The 19,981-nt window shown below is 38.4% G+C and overlaps 1 protein-coding gene across 1 annotated transcript in view; it reads left to right on the top strand.

Moving 5' to 3' along the window:
* Positions 1–10,322: 10,322 nt before the first annotated feature.
* Positions 10,323–19,981, top strand: part of LOC129062053 (membrane cofactor protein-like) — a 33,502-nt gene continuing 23,843 nt past the window's right edge. The window contains exons 1-2 of the mRNA XM_054562825.1: positions 10,323–10,548; positions 11,193–11,295. Coding sequence (XP_054418800.1) covers positions 10,323–10,548; positions 11,193–11,295 — 329 coding nt within the window. The remainder of the gene's footprint in view (positions 10,549–11,192; positions 11,296–19,981) is intronic.

The raw sequence follows: 19,981 nt of genomic DNA, 5'->3' as shown, positions 1-19,981 counted from the left end.
AAAGAGTTAAAAATTCAAAGACCTATCTTTCCCTACCTCCCCCCAATAATGGACAAATGACATAGAGCTTGGTCACCAGAAAAGAAAGACAAGTATCCTACAAATATATAACAAGATGCTCAACATTTGTGCTTAGTTGGAACTTTAGCAAATCTCTATTATTTGGGCAGTTTCTGAAGAAGTAGTTTTTAAAGGAGGACTAGAAATTAAATACTTGGTAATTGTCCTTTTGTATAATTAAAATTCTCTATCACAAAAAAAAAAAATATCTGTTTTTTTCTTCCAGAACTGAGTAGGTCTATGAGCAATATGATTAAAAAATATCTGGTGCCTGTGACTTTTTAATTAAATCCATGAGATCCGAGATGGTGGCAGAGTAATCACTAACCTCCTCCCAGGATCAAAATGGAATTATAACTAAATTATAGAAAAGTTATCCTGAATAACCAACTGAACACTAGCTGTAGAGAAGCCTGTAACCAAGGACTTAAGGAAGAAACCACACTGCCACATGAGTCTAGTAGGAAGTGTGAAGGTGCCAGAAGGCTAATGGGCTCCCACGGGCAACAGCTGAAGTTCCAAAAAGATATTTCACTGGCTTGGGGGGATTCCCCCGAGAAGTGTGGCGTCTAAACCCCAAGCTGGTCTCCCCAGCCTAGAGAGCCTAAGCCAGGAAAGGAACCCAAATAATATCCAGCTGTGAAAAGCAGTGAGGTTTCTGTCCACCAGGGAAAGAGGGCTAGAGACAGAGAGACCCTCTTAAAGGGCCAATGGACAAAATTTCATTTGCAGCTACTTAACCCTGGACTTCAGCAGAGTGAGAGCAAAGTAGACTAGGGCCATATGAGATTCTGGGGTTGGTGGCTCTGGAGAGAGAACTTAAGTGTCAGCAGCCAGGATCCTTGTGCTGAGTAAATATCTACATATTTATTCCCCATACTGTAGAAGCCATCATTCTCAAGCAGAGAACTCCCCTCCAAGTGGCATCAGCCTGAGGGGATGCAGTAGCTCCATCCTCAGCAATCCCTCTCACCCCAGTCTGTGCAGCTTAAGCCAGGCTGCAGAGGAGTACAGCCGGAGGCTATTTCAGAGATCAAGCCTAACAGAAAGCCTGCAGGTAGAGACCTCTGGGAGCTCTGGGATTCTAGCTGTCCCTCCCCTGGCTCAGTGCTGGTAAAAGCCAACCTTTGTGTGCAGCCTGGTTCTGTATACACACACCTGGACCCAACAGAGGAAGCCACAAGCTGTGGATTGCTGATAGCTCCAAACAATTTGCCCAGGACCAGTCACAGGAAGGAGGAAGAGGGGGAGGAGAAAATAGTTAAAAATAAAATGACAATTAATATGTATCTATCAGTAATCACTTTAAGTGTAAATGGCTTTAATGCTCCAATCAAAAGACAGAGTATAACTGAGTGTAATAAGAAAAGAAGAGCTATATATATAGAACCACCTCAGAATGAAAGAAACACAGTCTAAAATTAAAGGGATGAGGAAAGATATTTCATGTGAAAGTTAAGGGGGGGGGGGGAAAGCTGCAGTAGCAATACTTATATCCAACAAAATAAACTTTAAAACCAAGGCTCTAGTAAAAGACAAAGAAGGACAATACATAGATAAAGGAAACGATCCAACAAGAGGATATAATACGAGTAAACATTTATGCACCAAAATAGGAGCACTTAAATATGTAAATCAAATCATGATAGACATAAAGGGAGAGATCATCAGAAATACAATCATAGTTGGGGATTTTCACACCCCAGACATCAGTGGGTAGATCTTTCAGACAGAAAATCAACAAGGAGACATTGGCCCTAAATGGCATACTAGATCAAATAGATTTAATTGATATCTACAGAACATTTCACCGCAAAGCAGGAGAATATACATTCTTTTAATGTGGCCATGGAACTTCTAATAGGATAGACCACATATGAGAACACAAAACAAGTCTGAATAAATTTAAGAAGATTGAAATCATATCAAGCATCCTCTCTGACCATAATGCTATGAAACTAGAAATAATCACAAGAAGAAAACTGAAAAATATACAAAGACATGGAAGCTAAATAACATGTTATTAAACAATGAATGGTTCAACAATGAGATCAAGGAAAAAATCAAAAGATACCTTGAAACAAATGAAAATGAGAACACAATGGCCCAAAATTTGTGGGACACAGGGAAAGCAATCCTAAGAGAGAGATTCATAGCATTACAGTTCTATCTCAAAAAACAAGAAAAGCTCAAATAAACAATTTAACTTTACACTTAAAAGAACTTGAAAAAGAACAACAAACAAAGCCAAAAGTGAGTAAAAGTAAGGAAATAATAAAGATCAGAACAAAAATAAACAGACAAGAAAAAGAAATAAAAGGCATCTAAATTGGAAAGGAAGAACTAAAACTATGTTTATTTGCAGATGATGGGACACTGTACATAGAGAAAGCTAAAGAGTCCACCAAGACACTACTAGAACTGATAAATGAACTCAGCAAAGTAACGGGATATAAAATTAATATCCAGAAATCAGTTGCATTTTTATACACCAATAATGAACTAACAGAAAGGGAAATTAAGAAAACAATTCCATTCACAATTGCTTCAAAAAGAATATAATGCCTAAGAATAAATCTAACCAAGGATGTAAAAGACTTGTACTCAAAAAAGTGTAAGACGCTGAAGAAATAAATTGAAGAAAATACAAATAAGCAGAAGCACATACTATGTTCATGGATAGGGCAAATTAACAGCATTAAAATGTCCATACTACCCAAAGCAATCATAGGTTCAACACAATTCCTATCAAGATACCAATGATGTATTTCACAGAACTAGAACAAATATTTTAAAAATTCATAAGGGACCCCAAAAGGCCTCCAATAGAACAACAATCCTGAGAAAGAAGAACAAAGTTGGAGAAATCATGCTACCTATTATCAAAATGTATAAGGCTACGGTAATCAAAATAGCATGGTACTCACATAAACACACACACATAGATCAATGCAAAAGAATAGAGAACCCAGAAATAAACCCACACCTTTATAATCAATTAATATTTGACAGAGGAACCAAGCACATACAGTGGGCTAAAGATAGTTAATTCAATAATGGTGCTGGGAAAATTGGACAGATACATGCAGAAAAATGAAACTAGATCACCTTGTTACACCATACACAAGAATAAATTCAAAATGGATTAAAAACTTAAATGTTAGACCTGAAACCATAAAAATCATAGAAGAAAACATAAGCAGTAAAATCATGAACATTGCTCATAACAATATTTTATCTGCCTATCTCTTCAGGCAAGGGAAACAAAAGAGAAAAATAACAAATGGAACTACATCAAAATACAAACTTTTTTTTTATAGCAAAGGAAACCATCAACAAAATGAAAAGATAACCCACTGAATGGGAGGACATATTTGCCAATACATCTGATAAGGGCTTAGTATCCAAAATTTATAAGGAACTTATATAACTCAACACCAAAAAAACAAGCAATCCAATTAAGAAATGGGCAAAGGACCTGAACAGACACTTCTCCAAAGAAGACATACAGATGGCCAATAGACCTATGAAAAGATGTTCAGCATCACTAATCATCAGAGAAATGCAAATTAAAGCCACAATAAGATATCACCGCACACTTGTCAGAATGGCTATCCTCAATAAATCAACAAACAAGTGCAGACAAGGATGTGGAGAAAGGGGAACACTTTTTATGCTGTTGGTGAGAATGCAGATTGGTATAGCCACTGTAGAAAACAGTTGGAGATATTTCAAAATATTGAAAATGTAACTACCTTATAACCCAGCAATTCTACTTCTGGGAATTTATCCAAAAAACCCCAAAACACTAGGTTAAAAGAACATAAGCACCTCTATGTTCACTGCAGCGTTATTTACAATTGCCAAAATACAGAAGCAGCCCAAGTGTCCATCAGTAGATGAGTGGATAAAACAACTATGGGACATTTACACAATGGAATATTACTCAGCTATAAAAAGAAGAAACTTTTGCCCTTTGCAACAGCATGGATGGACCTGGAGACCATTATGTTAAGTGAAATAATCCAGTCAGAGAAAGACAATTACCACATGATTTCACTTAGGTGAAATCTAATGAACAAATAGAACTAACAAGCAAAATAGAGACAAACTCATAGATAGAGAGCAGGCTGATAGCTCTGGAGTCAGGGGCATTAGAGGGTGGAGGGATTGAACAAAAAGGAAAAAGGGCTTATGGTCATGGACAACAGTGTGGTGATTAAAGGGGGAGGAAAGTATAAGGGGGACAAATGGTAATGGAAAGAAATGCAATCAAAAATAAATTTTAAAAAAAGAAAGAAATCCATGAGATTTTTTTCTATCACATTAATTATCCATAACTGTACATACTGTATACATATATTAACTGTAGTAAAATACCATATTGCCTACATTTGCTTGTTGTGTAATTCTGTTAATCTGATGCTTTACATTTTTTCATAGGAAAATCAAGGGGTGAACCAATTGCTATCCAAAGCTACTCTTTTTTTAAAATTAAATTTATTGCAGTGGCATTGGTTAATATTAACATTCTAACTTTGTTTTGTTTGCCTTTTAGTACACAAGTATCAAATGTAAGTGATTATTAAGTCTATGACATTAAGATGAAATTCTGTCTTTACCGTTATAATGAGAAATAAAAATTTTTACCTTTCCAATCTACTTATGGAATGTGGATTGTAATACGTTTTCTTTTTAAAGCCATAAAAAACCAAGAGGAAACAAAATGAACATGTGTTTTTTCTGAGAAATGCTCTACTTCATACTTTATGTGTTTGAATGTTTTCAGAATTCTTGTATTGGTTATGGCATACTACAGTATTGCTTTTGCTGGTAAAAGCTAAATATGAAAGCCAACTGGCTAGGAAGTGCTTAGCAGGTGCAAATAGAAAGGCATAGCTCCCAGGGCCAACATCAAAAAGATGGCTTAACTCTCTTCTGTCTAGCCATTGTCTTTCAGGTTTTCATAATCCTAGTGTATAATTCACCAGGGCAGTGGAAGACCTTCTCTGAGGACACTCACAGGTCCATTCATACTGCTACTTCCACTTTTGAAAGGATAATATAAATATATACTAATTTAGAATGCAAATAATCAGCTAACATTAAGTTTTATTTTTAAAAAGTTGGACTTAGTTTAGTGGCATTCCCCTAAACCTAATTCCACCCTACTGCCATTTGTGAAGCCTTAAAAGATATCTACCACACAGTTCAAAATCTGGTCTACAAAACTACATGTTCTTTAATATCTTCTCGTTTTCTCTTTGGCACTTTGACAAAATCTTTGAGGGGAGTTAGAGGAACCACTAGTTTACTCCCCTGTTTCACTCAGAGCCTTGAGTCTTTTGAGTTCTATTCCTGTCAGGGCTTTAGAAAGTTCACTGTCGATGCTCCTTTGAACTCAGTCACCACAGTGATCTCAGGGCTGACAGGTGGACATTAGCTCCACTTCAAAGGTCAGTTTGCGTATCTAATTTGGGGGGGAGTTCTATACAGCTAGTTGTAGTTCACTCCTATTAGAAAGAAAACCAGCTTTGTTCCCAATGTCTAATTATTATTATAATCAAAATCTCTCAGAACTTTCCCAGCATTAAGTAAATCCAAGCTGGGGTAGAGGAGGGACAGACATGTTAAATGCACTTGACAGTCACATCATTTATTTCATTCAGTATTTAATGCATATTTATTATGTACCTACTACACACATAGAACTGTCTGAGCACTGGGGATACAGCAAGAGAACTCTATCCCTCCCTCTTGAGCATGCCCAGAAAAATAGAGAACAAGGTTCAGAAGCCTGAGGTGAGTCAAAACAAAATAAGTTAAAGAAATCAATGTGAAAATCTTCAATTATATTAAGAATAGCTTAATAAATCTCAGGTATAGAAATTTCACTACTTCAAAGAAAGTGACAGTAGGACCTCAGTTGTTCACTCTTGTGCCTATAACTAGGAAAGCAAACACCATATCTTTTCCTTATTTTTAAAATTTTCTCACAAGAAAAAAAATAAAAAGCTCACTTTTGAACCTAGAAATAGATGGGAAAGTTTTTTCAGCTTTATTGAGATATAAGTGATATATAACATTGTATAGTATGGTTGCAGAGAACAACAGATTCTTTTTTTCCTTGTTAAATTTATTGGCATAATACTGGTTAACCAAATGGTATAGGTTACAGGTGCAGAGTTCTACAACACATCATCTGTATTATGTATTCACAACCCCAGCTTAAGACTCCATCCATCATCAGTTATCCCTCCAATGCCCTCAAGAAAAATAGAGTCTGTTTTCACAAATAAATCCCAACATTGAGCCACACAGATTTCTGTTATATCAATTTTATACCTGTAGGAATGAAGAGAAATGTTTACTTCTCCTCATTTACCGTCTCCTTAATTATATCTTCTTTAATTATCATATGGAGTGTCTAGATTTTAACAAGCAAGTGAAACAAAGAAATATGACCCAAATGAAAGAATACATCAAAGCTCCAAAAATAGAACTAAGTGATGAAGAGATAGCCAACCTATCCGATGGAGAGTTCAAACACTGGTAATCAGAATGCTCACAAAATCAGTTGAGAATGGTGGCAAAATGGAGAAAAAGTGAAAAGTGAAATAAAGAAAAATATATAGGGCACCAACAGTAAAGGGAAGGAAACCAGGACTCAAATCAATGACTGGGAGCAGAAGGAAGAGATAAACATTCAACCAGGACAGAATGAAGAAACAAGAATTCAAAAAAATGAGCAGAGGCTTAGGAACCTCTGGAACAACTTTAAATGTTCCAACATCTGAAACATAGGGGTGCCAGAAGGAGGAGGAGAAGAGCAAAAAATTGAAAACTTAGTTGAAAAAATAACAAAGGAGAACTTCCCCAATCTGAAAAAAGAAATAGATTTCCAGGACATCCAGGGAGCTCAGAGACTCCCAAGGAAGTTGGACCCAAGGAAGCACACACCAAGACACATCATAATTATATTACCAAAGACTACAGATAAGGAGAGAATCATAAAAGCAGCAAGACAAAAGGAAAGAGTTACCTACAAAGGAGTACCCATACACTATCAGCTGATTTCTCACAAGACACCTTGCAGGCAAGCAGGGACGGAGAAGAAGTTCTCAAAGTCATGAAAAGCAAGTGTGAAAAAATGACAGAAAATGTCCCTAACTTGGTGAAGGAAATAGACATAAAGTCCAGGAAGCACAGCGACCCAAAAAAACTGAACCCAAACAGGCCTACATCAAGACACATCATAATAAAAATGAAAAAGGTTAAAGGCAAAGAGACAATGTTAAAAGCAGCAAGAGAAAAACAGTTATTTACAAGGAAGCTCCCATAAGACTGTCAGCTGATTCCTCAAAAGAAATTTTTAGGTTAGTAGGGAATAGCAAAAAATATCAAACCGATGAAAAGCAAGGACCTACAACCAAGATTACTCTACCCAGCAAACCTATCATTTCAAATCGAAGGACAGATAAAGAGATTCTCCGGCAAAAAAAAAAAAAGCTAAAGGAGTACAAAATCACCAAACCAGTACTTTATGTAATGTTAAAGGGTCTCATTTAAGAAGGAAATAAAAAATATGAACAATAAAATGGCAGTGAACACATATCTATCAACAGTTGATTCTAAAACACGAAACAAGCAGAACAGAAACAGATCCATACACAGAGAGCATTTTGACGGGTGCCAGATGGGAGGGGGTTAGAGGAATGGGCAAAGGGAGAGACGGGATTGAGAAGCGCAACGTGATAGTTATAGAACGGTCGTGGGGATGGAAAGAAAGAGCACACATGCGGGACGCGTGGACGTGGACAACGGTGTGGGGGTGCCGGAGGGCGTCGGGGGTTGGTTGGAGGAGGGGCAGATGGGGAAACTTGGGACAAGTGTAATAGCATAATCGATAAAATATAATTAAAAAGTGGTACTGGGAAAACTGAAAAGCCACATGCAAGAGAATGAAACTAGACTTCTATGTGACATCATATACAAGAATTAACTCAAAATGGATTAAAGACTCGGATGTAAGACCTGCAACGATAAAATACCTAGAAGAAAAGATAGCTATTAAACCTATCAACTATTGTCTCAGAGGGGTTTCTGTAAACTTGACCCAAAGGCATGGGAAGTAAAAAGAGAACTCAATAAATGGGGCCACATCTAATCTAAAAGCTTCTTCACAGCAAAAGAAACCATTAAGAATACAAAAAGGCAACCAACTGAATGGGAAAAAAAATATTTGCAAAAGATACCTCTGAGAGGGGGCTGATTTCCAAAATATATAAAGAAATCATACGGCTCAACAACAACAAAATCTGATTAGAAAGTGGGCAGAGGACTGGACAATTTTTCAAGGAAGACATTCAGATGACCTAACAATATATTAAAAGATACTCGACATCACTAATTATGAGGGAGATGCAAATCAAAACCACATTGAGATACCACCTCACACCTCTTAGAATGTCTGTTATCAATACGACAAGAAATAACAAGCATTGGAGAGCTTATGGAGAACAGGGAATCCTCAGTTACTGCTCGTGGATTCCCTATAAATTGGTGCAGCCACTATAAAAAACAGTATGAACGTTCATCAAAAATATTAAGAATATCAGCTAACATATGAATCAGTAGTCTTCTTCAGGGCGTCTGCCAGGAAATTTGAAAAGACTGATCAAGTTATAGAGTACCCCATGAACATGAACCTTATATCTGGAACATGAACAGCATTATTCACAGTAACCAAGTCATGGAAACAACCGAAGTGCCCTTTAATGAGTAATGGAATAAAGAAGATGTGGTGCATATATTCAGTGGAATACTACTCAGCCCCACAGAAAAGGTTAAATATTGTCATTTGAAACAACATGGATGGATCTTGAGAGTATTATGCTAAGTCAGCCAGAAAAAGACAAAAACTATGATTTCACTCCTATGTGGGATATTAAACAAAAAGCAACAAATAAACAGACAAAGCAAACAAACAAAAAAAACCAGTTACAGACAACAAAACGGCAATTACTAGAAGGGAAGGGTGATGGTGGGGGAGGGGCATAAAGAGGTTAAAGGGAGGTGAGGGAAGGAGATTTAACTTCACAGTGGAGTGTGCGGATATCCCATCACAACGCTGTATACCTGAAATTTATACAATACCAATGTTACTCCAGTGAATTTAATTTTAAAAGTCACATAATTTTTGTTTTTTGACAGAAGTGCAAATATATATATATATTTTTTTTAGTTTAACCAATCCAAGGAATAAGAAAAGTTCCTCAGGGATCAAAACAGATCAATCTCCTTTCTCCTTAGGTCCTTAACTTTATAGGGGAGGCCTCTGCATTCTTTTAGCCCTTTAGTGCTTTATGTGTCTCCGGCACGTTACTTTCTGCGGTGGTTCTATCAGATTTGTTAGGTTTTCAAGCACACAGGTAATTTGAAGGAAGAGCAATTGCTAAAGTAGAAATGACACTATTCTAGGAAGAAAAAAAACTACCAAAAAAAATCTACAAATAAAAAATTCTGATGGCATAGCAATGTATCCGTACAGCCCAAACAGCTAACTCGGAGGACTTTTGAGGCCCAGAATGATCCATTGATTAGTGAAGGAAGAATAAATTATATTTAAATAATGTCAGAGTTATAAATGTTGACATTTAATTGTCATCTGTTCTCTTATAAAGTGTTCACTTATTATATGTTCACTCATATGGAACATATGAAGTCTTCCATTTTGAAAGAATCCATATTTATTTTGACTTGTGAAATCCGCAACGATTATTTAATAGTCAGTGCTTACAATAGCATTTCTTGAGCACCCACTAGGTACAGCGTACAGTAGGAAAAGAAGACATATGGTCCCTGACCTCTAGGAACTTGCATTCCTATAAAAGATCATACCTCAAGTGACAAGTCATCATCATTGGTTTGCATTTCAAACTGTGGAAGAGTAATCTGATGAGGGCTATATTCTATAGAAGTGTTCTTAGGGGAGGAGTGAGTGTGAAATGAATTCAGAAAAAATGTTGAAAGTTGCATACCTATAAATATATTTTAAAACCAAAAATTTTGCTGCCGTCTCTTCAATTACTCCTGACTCCCCCAAAACCAAAAGCTGATAGAATGTTACTTAAATCAGGCGAGGCACCTCGTCCGGTAAAAGCACGGAACAATCACTTGAAATCTTGCCCAGGACCTTTCCATGTATTCTGTCCTGCCTGCCTGCTGCCAGGCCATAATCCACAGCTGATGAAAAGGAGAAAATGCTTTACTTCCATGTTGTCCTTCTGTTATGCTCAGATGCCTGTGGTGCTCCACCGAGATTTGAATCTATGAGGCTCAAAGGTCATCCCAAGATCACTTACCGTAATGGGGACAACGTAGAATATCAGTGTCGCCCAGGATATATGCGCAGTGTTCCTCTTCTCCCCGTGTCTTCTGTTTGTCAACCTGATGGCATATGGACACCTCTCCAGGAGGCTTGCAAAAGTAAGTACACAAAAGTTTTCCCTTCATTGCTCTAGAGACTTTCACATATTTTAGATGTCATGTCACTACTGAGATGATGGTCTTCTTGTGTGAAGGTAGGGTTTAGGTAGCAATGTATTTTTTTCAGGCTTTGAAAATCTCCAGGAAATTTTTTCTTTGGTTCTCTATTCTCTCGGGAAATGTGATTTTTAAATTCAGCCATCTGTGACAACATGGATGGACCTTGAGAATAACATGCTAAGCAAAATAAGTCAGCCAGAAAAAGCTAAGAATCATATGATTTCACTCCTGTGTGGGATATAAAACTGAAACTTCTAGACACAGATGCCATTTTGGTGGTTACCAGAGGGAAGGGGGTTGGTGGGGGTGGGTAATGAAGGGTAAAGAAGACCCAGTATATGGTGATATGAATGATTTAACTTTAAGAGATGGACACACAATGCAATATACAGATCATGTGTCATAGAAATGTACACTTGAAACCTATATAAACTTATTAACCAATGTCACCCTAATAAATTTAATAAAAACAAATAAGAAAGAAAATATTTCCATGAATTTAATAGAACAATGTAGAGTTTCTATTTTGATTCTATTCTGTTTGATATTGGTATAAAACAACAAATTTGAAAATTTTCTTTTAGGGAAATCATGTCCACAGCTAGGAGAACCTGTAAATGGTGAAGTAAACTACATAAATGGAACTTTCCAGTTTGGTTCACAGGCTCACTATGTTTGCAATGAGGGGTAAGTTGCTCCTAACAGAAGAAAGGTAAATGTGTACTAGTTCTGATTTTATTTGGTTCTCTACTAAGTATTCCCAAAATGTTGATTTCATCTTGTTTTCTGTGTAACAACTTGTACTTAACAGCCAATGAACTTGGGCTTTTTATGGATACAGGTGTGTAATAAATAGAAAGAAACTTAAATGGAAGGAAAGCAAAATTATATAATACCATATGTAATAATAAGCCTATTGTAGACATTGAAAATGTAGTAATCATTAATCATGTTCATAAATTAAATTCCAGGAGGCTGAGGGTGGGAAGGACAGACAGGAAGTTAATCAGTTAACAAAGCCAAGGGAAGACACTAGATTGTTCCCTTTCTGGAATGTATGTTGAAACTTTGAATCAACTACCAGAGCAATTTCAAGAATAGTGTTAATATAAGAACTGCTACAGCTCTCATCCAAAAAGGAGCCGTCCTTGCTGGTGTGGCTCAGTGGATTGAGGGCTGGCCTGCAACCAAAGGGTTGCCAGTTCATCTCCCAGTCAGGGCACATGCCTAGGTTGTGGGCCAGGTCGCCAGTAGGGAGTGCCTGAGAGGCAACCACACATTGATGTTTATCTCTCTTTCTCCTCCCCTTCCCCTCTCTCTAAAAAAAACCATAAAATCTTTAAAAAATAAATTGTGATTTTAAAATTTAAAATAAATTAGAAAGGTGTAGCTGACCACCAGGTTTCACCACATCCTGCATACATGTGAACTTTTCAGATTACTTCCATCCAGCAATCTAAAGGCCCCAAACATCTCTTCCAATATAGACTATGCACCTATCCCAGAACTAGCCCCACTTACTCTCTTACGCGCTCGCCTCATAAATAGCCAACGTATATTCCTTCAAAACACCTTACATCTTTCTACTTAAAACTATGAAAAGAACCCCGGGATGGCACGAATGTTTGCTTTCTACAACCGTCCCTGCCGCTGGTGGTTTAGACCTCATGCCCCAGGATCTATTTTTTAGTTTGTTTGTTGTTTCTTTGTTTTTTGTATTTCCCTTGACTAGCATGTGGCCAGTCAATGAATCTATTCTTTCAGAAAAGTTTCTGTCTGTGAAGGTTGTTGTTCAACAACTTTACCCCATGGGGACAGAGAAGATACTTTGTATGATATCTATATCTTTAAAACCATTTTTATCATTAATATTAATTTGCGGCTGACCGTATGACCTCTCCTGGAAGATGTGCCACGTGAGCATGATGAGAAAGTAAGTTCTGCTCCATGGAGCTCTGTGTCTGCGAAAGGTAGTCGATTGTGTTGTTGAAGTCCGCTCCTTCCTTATTTTCAGTCTAGTTGTGTCATCCATTGTTGGGCCTGGGGTTGAGGCCTCTAACTGTTATTGGGGAAATGCCTATTATGTAGAAGTGTGTATTTCTCCCTTCAGTTGTCAGGTTTTGCTTCCTATATTTTGAAGGTTTGTCAGTAGGTGCATAAATGCTTATACTTAGTATGTCTTCTTGAAGTGTATAAAACTTACTAAAATGCGATGTGCTGCTTCTCCCTTAAAGCCTTTTCTGATTCGGTCTGTTTTGTCTGAATTGGAACAGCCATCCGTGCTGTCTTCTGGTTCCAGTTTGCATGGAATGTCTTTTTCCATCCTTTCACTTTCAACCGGTTCATGCCTTGGAATCTCAGCGTAGTCCCTGCAGACAGCATAGAGTTGAGTCTTGTGCTTCTGATCCCTTCCATCCATATCTGCCTTTTGATGGTAGAGTATAATCCATTAAAATTGAAAGTAATTACTGATAAGGAGGGAGCTGTTTTCTGAAAGTTTTCCTTCCCCCTTCAATTTGTGCATTCCTGTTATTTGTTAGTTGCTTTTTGTAATGAAATGTTGGGATCCCTGTCTCATCCCCTTCTGTGTGTATTCAGTCGTGATTTTGTCTGTGGTTCCCATGGGGATTACATTTACCATCCTCGAGTTATAACACCACAGTTTGAATTTATACCAACTTCACTTCGATAAATTACAACACTGGATTCTGTCAGCTCCATCTCACTCCTTTGGGTGGTTAAAATCTTACTACCCTACAATAATAATCAGAATACCAGCTTCTACATGATTTATTTTGATTGTAAGACTAGCTTCTTAAATCACACAGAAAATAAAATGCATTTACAAGCCATTGTTCCAGCAGTGCTAGCTTTCACTGTTGCTCATGTATGTGCCCTCCATGAGATGCTGGTCTGCACAGCCAGAGATACTCTCTACTGTCCTCTAATTTCACCTTTTAGGACACCCTTGAGCAATTTTGCAGGGGAGATATAGTGATAACAGATTGTCTGAACTTTGGTTTCAGGGAAAGTCTTACCGTTTCTTTCACTTTTGAAGCACACTTTTGCTGTGTAGAAGATTTTTGGCCGACCATTTTTTTCTATCACTCTTAGCCTATTAGCGCAGTGTCTTCTGCTCCCCAGGTTTCTGATGCGAAGTCTGCCCATAATCATGTTTAGGATCCCTTGTACCTGATGATTCACTTCCCTCTTGCAGCTTTCAAAATTCTCAGTTTGTTGCTGGCTTTTGAAAGTTTGATTGTTATGGGTCTTACTATGGGTCTTTGGTTGCATTTTACTGGGAGTTGGATGAGGTTTTTGAATATGTACAGTCATGCGTTTGATCAAGTTTGGGCAGCTTTCAGTCATTATTTCTCTAAAATTCTCTCAGCCCCTTTCTCTCTATCCTTTCCTCCCGGGGTTGCCACAGTGGATAAATATTGGTCTGCTTATCGGTGACCCACAGGTCCCGTCAGTCCCTTAGGCACTATTCACTTCAATGTTTTTATTTTTGATCTCAGACTAAATAGTCTTCATTGTCCAACTTCAGGTTCCCTGACTCTTCCTTCTTCCTGTTCCAAGCTGCATTTAAGTCATCTACAGAATGGCCATTTATGTTGAACTTTGGACTCCAGAATTTTAGAGGGAATGTTATTTTTAGGGTTTCTACCTCCTAATTTATATTTCCATTTGATTTACTCATTGTTTTCTTCACTTTATGCATTTCTTCCTTTAGGTCTTTGAACATCCGTAAGACAGTTACTAATTTTTTTCCAATTTTATTGAGGCCCCGGGACCATGGCTCTCTGGCAGGGGACCCCCCTGCTTACATTGGAGTGGGCTGTGGAGAGCCTGCTTCTCAACTTCCTCTTGGTCACAGGCTGTTGGCATGGCCACACCTCTTGCCCTCATCCACAGCAGAAAGGCGCAGGCAAGCACGACGCCGGTAGCTCTTGTGGCTGCTGTGTTCCTGGGGAGCTGGTGGAGGGAAACGTCACTGATGCCCCCGCATCAGGGAGGCTGCCAATGCAGGGCGGGCTCTTTCTGGAATTGCAGTCTGACAGAGGGGGGCGCTCCTCCAGATGTTTGCACGCAAACAGCAGATGCTGGTGGTCAGGAGGATGCACTCCTTGTTTTAGACTTTGGCTTCGACATTCTCAGTAGTATCACTGGGCTCCACCTTGGGAGGGAGGGTCTTGCCCATCAGGGTGTTCACAAACACCGGCATCTCTGCATCTGCCACTCAGCTGTCTCATGGAGAAAAGGAAGGCTGTGGGACTGGAAAATGCAGGTTTGTCACCGAGACGGTCTGCAAAAGATGCACTTGCATCTCAATGACTACTTTAAAGCCTTTTGCTAGCAAGTAGCCCCTTAGATCTCTCTCGGAAATAATTTTTTGTTGATTTTTTTTTTCCTTTGAATGGACCGTACTTTCCTATTTCTCTGTATGCCATGTAACTTTTAGTTTTGTGCTTGAACTGAATATTTGAGTCCAATAATGGGGCTAACTCTGGGTGTCAGATTCTCACCATTTCATAAGGTTTGTTGTTTCTTTATTGTTTTTGGTTTTTGATGGTTGAAAATGTCTCTGTTCTAAGAATGAGCCTGACATGTAAACTGAGGCTTTTTCTTGACATTTGCAGTTGTTTTCAAATGTCACCCTTTTTAATGTCTGCCTCCTGAAAGAGGAAAAAGTTAAAACCGAAAGAGGGACCGATGGGGCTTGCATGTTTTGGAAGGAGCTGCCTGCTTTTCTGTTTGCTTCTCTGTGATCAGAAACAGTAGCCAATGTAAGAGCACAGATCCCTAAGGACATGGTCTTTTTCTGCCCACCCTGCATCCCTCAGGCTGCTTATGAGCAGCTTCAGGAAGACACGCACGGCTGCCTGCTGTGGGAGTGGGACAGGCCCTTACCCTGCGCTAAGAACTGAAAGTGACCAGTTTTAAAGCAATTTTCCTGTCCAAGTCCTTCCTGGAACTTGCAAGCTTTCAACATCAAGACTCCAGAGTCTCAAAAGAGTTACATCAGGCGGATTCTAACAGCGAAATTATTGTCTAGCCAGGAAGACTTATTTTTGGTGCTTCCTATCCTGCCATAATCCCAGAAATCTCTCCTCCCATATTATAACATAAAATCAATGAGCCTTGGGGGAAATTTCAGCTGGAAGAAGGTACAGGCAGTTTTCCTGAGTTTTCTTTTTTTTAACTTGATCAAGTGAGAGTGTCCCATCACTAGTTATATAGAGACAGCCTGCTAACCACCTTGTGAAGCAGCGAAAGGTTAACACATAGGCCAGCGGTTTTCAACCAGCCTGCCACAGGAGCGCACTCCTGTGTTGCAGGCATTTTTAAAACCTGAAATACCTGACCATTTAGTCAAAGGCACTGAACTATTTTTTCTCAGATTTTCAAGTGAAAAAAAAGACAACAGCCAACACAATAACCACCCAGGGTGAATGCATCGAAATCAAACCTATGTTTTTGTCAGACAGATTGGGAAAATTGTATTTTTTTGTGCCACAGAACTTTAGAAATTCATATATGTGTGCCATAAGATGACAAAGGTTGCAAGTTGCTGATTTTGAATGAATATTTTGAGATTATCTCAAAAAAGTCTTAGCTTTATTGATACACACAATATACACAGAGAGGTGTCCAAGGAAAATAGTAAATGAGAAGTACCACAGAAATGACTTATTTGTGATCAGTATAAGAAGACTCCAGAAGGAAGAGAGAGTTCTGTGAATTTCAGTCATCAAACATTTCATCAAGTCGGGGTCTTCCTGACCTATCCCTAGGAAGATATTCCGATCTGAAGAATATTCATAACACCCAAAACTTCCTAGCACTCACTGTATTCCAGACGCTAATTTACCTACTACTCAGAACAATCCCAGAGCATATAACCATTTCCCTAGATGAGCAATTGAAGAAAGAGAAACATTGAGGGTCTTGCCTGAGCTCAAAAGACAAGTCAGTCTTGGAACTGGGACTCACATCCTAGCAAGAAAGCTGTTGGGCCAGATCTCTCTTCAGTCGTTCTCCTGAGTGAGCAGAACGGCATGCAGAAGGACACAGAGTGACCATGTGTTCTGTCTGCGGAGGCAGCAATCCCCAGCCTGTCAGGTATGAAAGGTTTATGTAGACATTTTGCTCTAGGCCAATATGTGTTCATATGAAAAGTCTCTTTCGTTAAATTGCAGAATTGGTTAGCATGTGCTACAAACATCACTAAATAATATTCTTCCTGAAGCTACTGTAGTGCAGGAAACAAGCACATAAATATTTCCTTTTTTTTTTTTACATTTTAAAGAATATTCTTTATTTCTAGTATGCATATATATGTATATACATAAGATTTTCTTTTTTTATTTTAATATCTTGTCAGGTTCTTTTTTGCTTTTTTTAAATTTATATATCATTTTTATTCTATTACAGTTGTCTCAATTTTTTCCCCTTTAACCCCTCCACCCATCCCACCCCACCCCCCTCTCCCACAGTCAATTCCCACTCTGTTTTCCATGTCCATGGGTCATTTATACATGTTCTTTGTTTAGTCCCTTCCCCTTCTTTCCACCATTGTTCTCTTTCCCCCTCCCCTCTGGTTACTTTCAGTCTGCTCCATGTTTCCATGCCTGTGGTTTATTTTGTTCATTAGTTTATTTTGTTGAATACAGTTCAGTTACAGGTGAGATCATATGGTAATTATCTTTCATCAACTGAAATTTGATGAAATTTCAATTTGATGAATATAAGTGGCTTATTTCACTTAGCTTAATATTCTCCAGTTCCATCCATGTTGTTGCAAAAGGTAAGAGTTCCATCTCTCTCTCCTTCTTTCTTAAGTGCAGATTGATTTTATTTATTTTTTAATGTCAAAGTTAATTATAAAGTACTAAAAAAATTTAAAACAACTATAAAGTCTCAGCAATTAAACCAACGTGACACCAGCACAGAAATAATCAAGGAGATCAATGAAATATCATGAACATTCTAGAGACAAATGTATATATCTGATTAATATATGTATGATTAAGTTGATATTTCAAATAATGGTTAAAATAAGGTTTATTCAACAAATAAGGTCCATGGACCACTAATACTTGAAATAAAATATATATAGAGCCCTATTTCACACATTATACAAGAAATATTCAGGTGAGTTAAAAATCAATATGCAGAATCTAAGGAGTTTTAGGAGAAAATAGAACTAATATTTTTCATGACATGAAGTAAAATATTCAACCCCAGAAGCTATAAAGTAAATATTGACAATATGACTATATTAAACATTTTACTATATAGTAATATACATATAAAAAAGTTAAAGGACAAGGAATAGAATAGAAAAGTCTTTGCAACACATCTAAAACATGGTTAATAGAGTTTTTTTTTTAGGTAAAAAGTGCTACAAACCTTTAATCAATATATGGATAAACAATACCAAAAAAGTCATTTAAAACTTTTTTTTTAAAAAATAGAAATAGACAAGAAGTATACTAAAACAGGTTTAGTTTCAACAAATAGTAAAGGAACAATTAAAATAACATCACTGTCAAAATCAGATTAAGGCCTATTAAAAATATTGGTAATATCAAGTATTGGCAACTCTAAAAGGAACTGGGTATTCATATAATCTTTTTCTTCATCTTAAAGCATTCCCTTTAGCATATTTTGCAGTGCTGGTTTGGTGGAGGTGTATTCTTTTAGCCCTCTTCTGTCTGGGAAACTCCATATTTTGCCTTCCGTTTTAATTGAGACCCCTGCTGGGTAGAGCAGTCTTGGTTGCAGGCCTTTGCTTTTCAATACTTGGAATATTTCTTGCCATTCCCTTCTGGCTTGCAGTGTTTCTGTTGAGAAGTCAGATGCTAGCCATATCAGGGCTCCCTTATATGTAACTACCTCTTTCTCTCTTGCTTGCTTTAGGATTCTCTGTTTGTCTTTGATATTTGCCATTTTAATGATGATGTGTCTTGGAGTGGGCCTCATTGGGTTCCTCTTGAATGGGACCCTCTGTGCTTCCTGGACTTGTGTGACTTTTTCTCCCCTAATTAGGGAAGTTTTCCATCATTACTTTTAAAAACAGGTTCTCTATCCCTTCCTCATCCTCCTTTCTTGGTATCCTTATTATATGGGTATTATTACATTTCAGGTTGTCCTGCATTTCTCTAAATGCCTCTTCATTCTGAGTCTTTTTTTCACTTCCTTGCTCTTTCTGGGAACTTTTTTCTCCCTTGTCCTCCAGCTCGCTGATTTGGTCCTCAGCTTTGTCTAGCCTGCTTTTGATTCCTTCTACTGTGTTCTTCAACTCAGAAATTGTATTCTTCATTTCCTCTGGTCTCTTATTGATAGTTTCTATGTCCTTTTTCATGTTGATATTGTTTGCAGTAAGTTCCTCATAGTTTCCCTGTAGTTTTTGGTAATTCTCTCTGAGCTCACTGAGCTCAATGAGCTTCCTTAGAACTGTTGTTTGTAACTCAATATCTGATAGTTTACTTGCCTCTGTTTTATTTAGTTCTTTTTGTGGGGATTCCTCCTTTCCCTTTGAGTGGAGCATACTTCTTTGTCTTCCCATTATTTGATAGAGATTCTTCTCTTTTGCTTCTGTTTATTAAGCTTATCTGTCTTGATTTCCTGACTTTGTGGTATGAACTTCTGTGGTTGGAGACCGCTATTTTTACTTTCTGGATCTGCCTCTGATGATGTCATATGTCGTCCCTGTCTGACCTTAGGCAGTCTTTTTGAGACTTCCAATAATCTACTGTCTGTGGCTGTCTCCTTCAGCTATTAATCTCATCACTCTGCACTCAGCAGGCCGCCTTAGACAGCTCAGGGCGGGGCGGAGTCCCTCCTGGGGGGTGGTTATTGGGTCTTCTCACACTGTTGCATATGGGGGAGGAGTCTCCACTGGGATCCTGCCGGCTAATCTCTCCATTCGCTCCCCAAAGCCTCCATCCCCAGGCTCTCCTCAAGTGTCACCAGCCCTCTCTGCGCCCCCTTTAACCAGGGATCTTCTGTCTGTGGCTGCCACTCTGCACTCAGCAGGCAGTTTAGACAGCACAGGGTGGGGTGGAAATTCACCTGGGGGTGGGACTATTGGGTCCTTTGACCTGGTGCCACTCAGGGGAAGTGGTCTCTGCCTGAGCAAGATGGCTGCTGCCACCACGTGGAGGATGAGTCAGCACCCAGATACCACCGGCTACTCTCTCAGTTCTCTCCCCAAAGCTTCCCTCCCTAGCCTCTCCTCAGGCATCTCTAACCCACTCTGCCCCTGCCTTTGCCAGAGACCATGGTAAGTGGCTGCAAAAGAAAATTTATGCGTTGGCCCTTTAAACATTTCTTTGCATCTTCAGCCACCTGCCTCTGGCAGAGA

Source organism: Pteronotus mesoamericanus, unplaced genomic scaffold, assembly GCF_021234165.1.
Source record: "Pteronotus mesoamericanus isolate MK-2021 breed Mesoamerican mustached bat unplaced genomic scaffold, CSHL_Meso_final scaffold_705, whole genome shotgun sequence".
Lineage (NCBI taxonomy): Eukaryota > Metazoa > Chordata > Mammalia > Chiroptera > Mormoopidae > Pteronotus > Pteronotus mesoamericanus.
The sequence above is the reverse complement of the archived record's forward strand: the minus strand, read 5'-3'. Positions and strand labels throughout refer to the sequence as shown.